General features: G+C 35.4%; 1 protein-coding gene across 1 annotated transcript; it reads right to left on the bottom strand.

Moving 5' to 3' along the window:
* Positions 1-966: 966 nt before the first annotated feature.
* On the bottom strand, positions 967-2388 carry LOC120073966 (uncharacterized). The gene is made up of 2 exons (XM_039026896.2): positions 2082-2388; positions 967-1736 (listed from the first exon to the last, which is right to left on the bottom strand). The coding sequence occupies exons 1-2, from the start codon at positions 2229-2231 to the stop codon at positions 1095-1097; spliced, it is 792 nt and encodes a 263-aa protein (XP_038882824.1). The 5' UTR covers positions 2232-2388; the 3' UTR covers positions 967-1094.
* Between the last annotated feature and the right edge of the window lie 597 nt (positions 2389-2985).

The following is a 2985-nucleotide window of genomic DNA, read 5'->3' as shown; positions in this document are numbered from 1 at the left end:
ATGTCATTGCAAAGCTTTCTAAGCTTTTTTTTAAACAACTTTAACTGTTTTCTTAAAAAAAATAAAATTTTGAAAAAAATACCATGGAATCTATAAAATTTGAGAATCCAATTTTCTAGAATTCCTGAGATGAAAGATCATATCTTTGGGAGTCCGAGATATGATCCCAAGAAAAAATGAATTTAATTCATTTAAAAAAAACTTTTTCTATGTTAAAAGGCTATTTCTATGACGGATTTGAAGAAATTTTAATATTTTCTCATATTCTCGAGGTGAGGGATTATTCCTCAATTACATTGTAGCCTAATTGATGGAAGTTTATTCCACTTATCTTACAAGATCATTACTTCCAAAACACTTGAGTAATGAGGGACAAGATAAGACATCTCTTTTCAAACATTCTTTTTCTCAAATCAATTTATTTAAGGAATAAAGCAATTCAAGATTTCAAATTTGGCCATTGTTTTCTAAACAGGTGTTGTAGGGTGCTAACATCTTTTTCATTCACAAACACTCCCGAACTCAACTGTAGTTTTTGCATATCATTTTTTATGTTTTTTTAATTAAAAATTACTTATTTTATTTTGGTGTCCAATTACACTGTAAAAATGACTAGTGACGAATCTTTTTTATTTTCTCTTAAATTGACACTTTCGAGGGCGTAGGCCGCTCCGCATCGTCTTGGGCACATGGCGACACCCCAAGTGTGAGAGTGGCGGATGGGTGGAGTCATTAAAAACGTTGGAAGAAGGAGAATTGGGGTGAGTTGGTAAAATATACCAACTCAACTCAGCTAACTCATGTTGGTGAGTCAAACACCCCAAAGAGAAAATATACATGTTCTCATTCCTCCTTTCTTTCACCTTATCTCTCTTCTCTCCCTAAACTCTAAACCCTAAATAGAACTGAACATTCTTTGAGTTTAGTTATTAGAGTTTTCAATATATGTATATTTAATTGGTGAAATGTTGTGAAACATTGTGACCCATTTATAGTTGTGTATTCACAAAAGATTTACAAAAGATTCTCATGAAAATTAAGAAAAGATGTAACAAGAGTATAGTTACAAACATACTCCATACTAAATGTCTCATTTAGTTATTATTCCCCACTTTCCCTATCTTTAAATGGATGGGAAACTTGGCCACTTTTTTCCCCTTAACCCCATCTTCATTCCAAGCCATCTCAAGTTCTTCAATCACTTCATTACTCAAAAGCTCCACTCCTAAATCCTTGGCTGTTTGATATGATGACCAAGACCTTAAATATATCAAATAGTCTTTAAACTCCATTTCTTTCTCCGTTGCAAACTTCGTCGTCGGCCCCTCTTCATCCACCGCCTCAAATGGGAAGTCAATCGTTTTATACTCTTCATCCACAAATCGGCATGGCGCCTCCCAATACGGTCCAAAATTTGTTGTGTAGATTCGGCGGAGGATGGTGTCGATGGCATTGTTGACCTCGGGCAATGAGTAGCACCAAGCGGCAATGATGCCGTGAGGTTTTTTCAAGACCCATCGGACGTTTCGGTAGAAAGATGGGAGGTCGAACCAATGGAGGGCCTGTGCCACAGTGACTAAGTCCACAGTCCCTGGTGGTGCCACCATTTTCTCGACTTCCACGATGGACATTGTCGACGGGGTGTGGCGGTAATGAATGTTGGGAAGTTTGGCTGCAAAGTCGAGCTGTTTTGGGCTCGTATCAGTGGCGATCACAGTTGTGTAGTGTGCTGCAAGCTGGAGACGGTAGAAATTTTGTGAAGTTGCACAAGTGCTAAAATTATGTGCAATATTAAATTTCATGTAAGCCACGTATTTGTATTAAAAAAAAAAAAAAAAAGTGTGCGATGGAATGATCTTAAAACATGAAAATAAAGTAATTTTAACCATTTCAAAATCATTCACAAATACATAATAAAGTCATACCACTTGGAAACCCATTGACATGACACATGAAACTAATCCATGTATTACCATAAACGTTTCACTCATTTGACGTACAGTGAAGATACTATCTTTAAATTCTCTCTCGTACATCTAAACAAGACATGGCCAATTATAATATGGGAAGGAAAAACTTACCGAGTAAGCAGCTTGGCCGGTGCCGGTGCCGACGTCCCAAACGAGGTCGTGGATGAGCGTTTTCGAAGCGATGTATTCAAACAATTTGGGGGGATAATTGGGTCTTCCTTCTGCATATTGCTTGGCTTGTTTAATGAACAGCTTCGCCATTTCTTCTCTATAAAGTTCTCTGTTTCTCTCTGTTTGTGTGATTGAGTGTAAGATTGGTCGACCATGGCAGCCAAATTTATAGGAAGAAGGCGAATGGTTGTTGCGTAGCACAGCAGTGGAGGAATTTGATTGCGGATTAGGTCTTTGTATATTTATTTTTCTCAAAACACTAGCTGTTATTATTTGACTATTCTAATATTTTTCTTCTTTTTTTCTTGGAGAGGTTTCAAATCACCTTCCACCTAATTTCTTTCTCACTTTTTTTTAAAGGTAAGAATTTCATATTTTTAGACGTCATTTGGTAACCATTTTCAAGCAAATGAGTTGAATTTTTAGTTAAATTCTAAAAAAAAAAACTTATTAAAAAGAATTTTTCTTAGTTTTCAAAACTTGGATTGGGTTTTTAGAGATAAAATATATAGTTTGTGAATCTTCTTATCTTGTAAAGAAAATTAACAAGTGGTTAATTCGTATGCAAAATCAAGTTATTATTTCATCTGTAAGTCCCGAAAGTAGAAGGAAGATTAGAGTATTAATAAGCATCTTATTATTGTTTTTTTAACAACATTGGGGGTGTAAGGATTCATATCTCTAATCTCTTGGTCAATAATGTACCTTCTAACCACAGTATATATATATATATATCGTGACAATACGTAAACGAAAAATAGACCTCACATGAGGGTACGTTGATAGTGAGAGGCAAAAAGAATTGGAGGTTTTTAATCACGTTCAAAATGGTCCTAATTAGAGG

Source organism: Benincasa hispida, chromosome 3, assembly GCF_027475165.1.
Source record: "Benincasa hispida cultivar pf3 chromosome 3, pf3_genome.v1.1, whole genome shotgun sequence".
In the NCBI taxonomy this organism is placed as follows: Eukaryota; Viridiplantae; Streptophyta; class Magnoliopsida; order Cucurbitales; family Cucurbitaceae; genus Benincasa; species Benincasa hispida.
The sequence above is the reverse complement of the archived record's forward strand: the minus strand, read 5'-3'. Positions and strand labels throughout refer to the sequence as shown.

What these genes read in the sequence shown, in the direction of transcription:
- LOC120073966 (XM_039026896.2), bottom strand. Translation starts at nt 2,231, where the DNA reads ATGGCGAAGCTGTTCATTAAACAAGCCAAGCAATATGCAGAAGGAAGA. An exon ending in CCGGCCAAGCTGCTTACTCG is followed by an intron (nt 1,737 to 2,081) that starts GTAAGTTTTTCC and finishes TACCGTCTCCAG; the next exon opens with CTTGCAGCACACTACACAAC.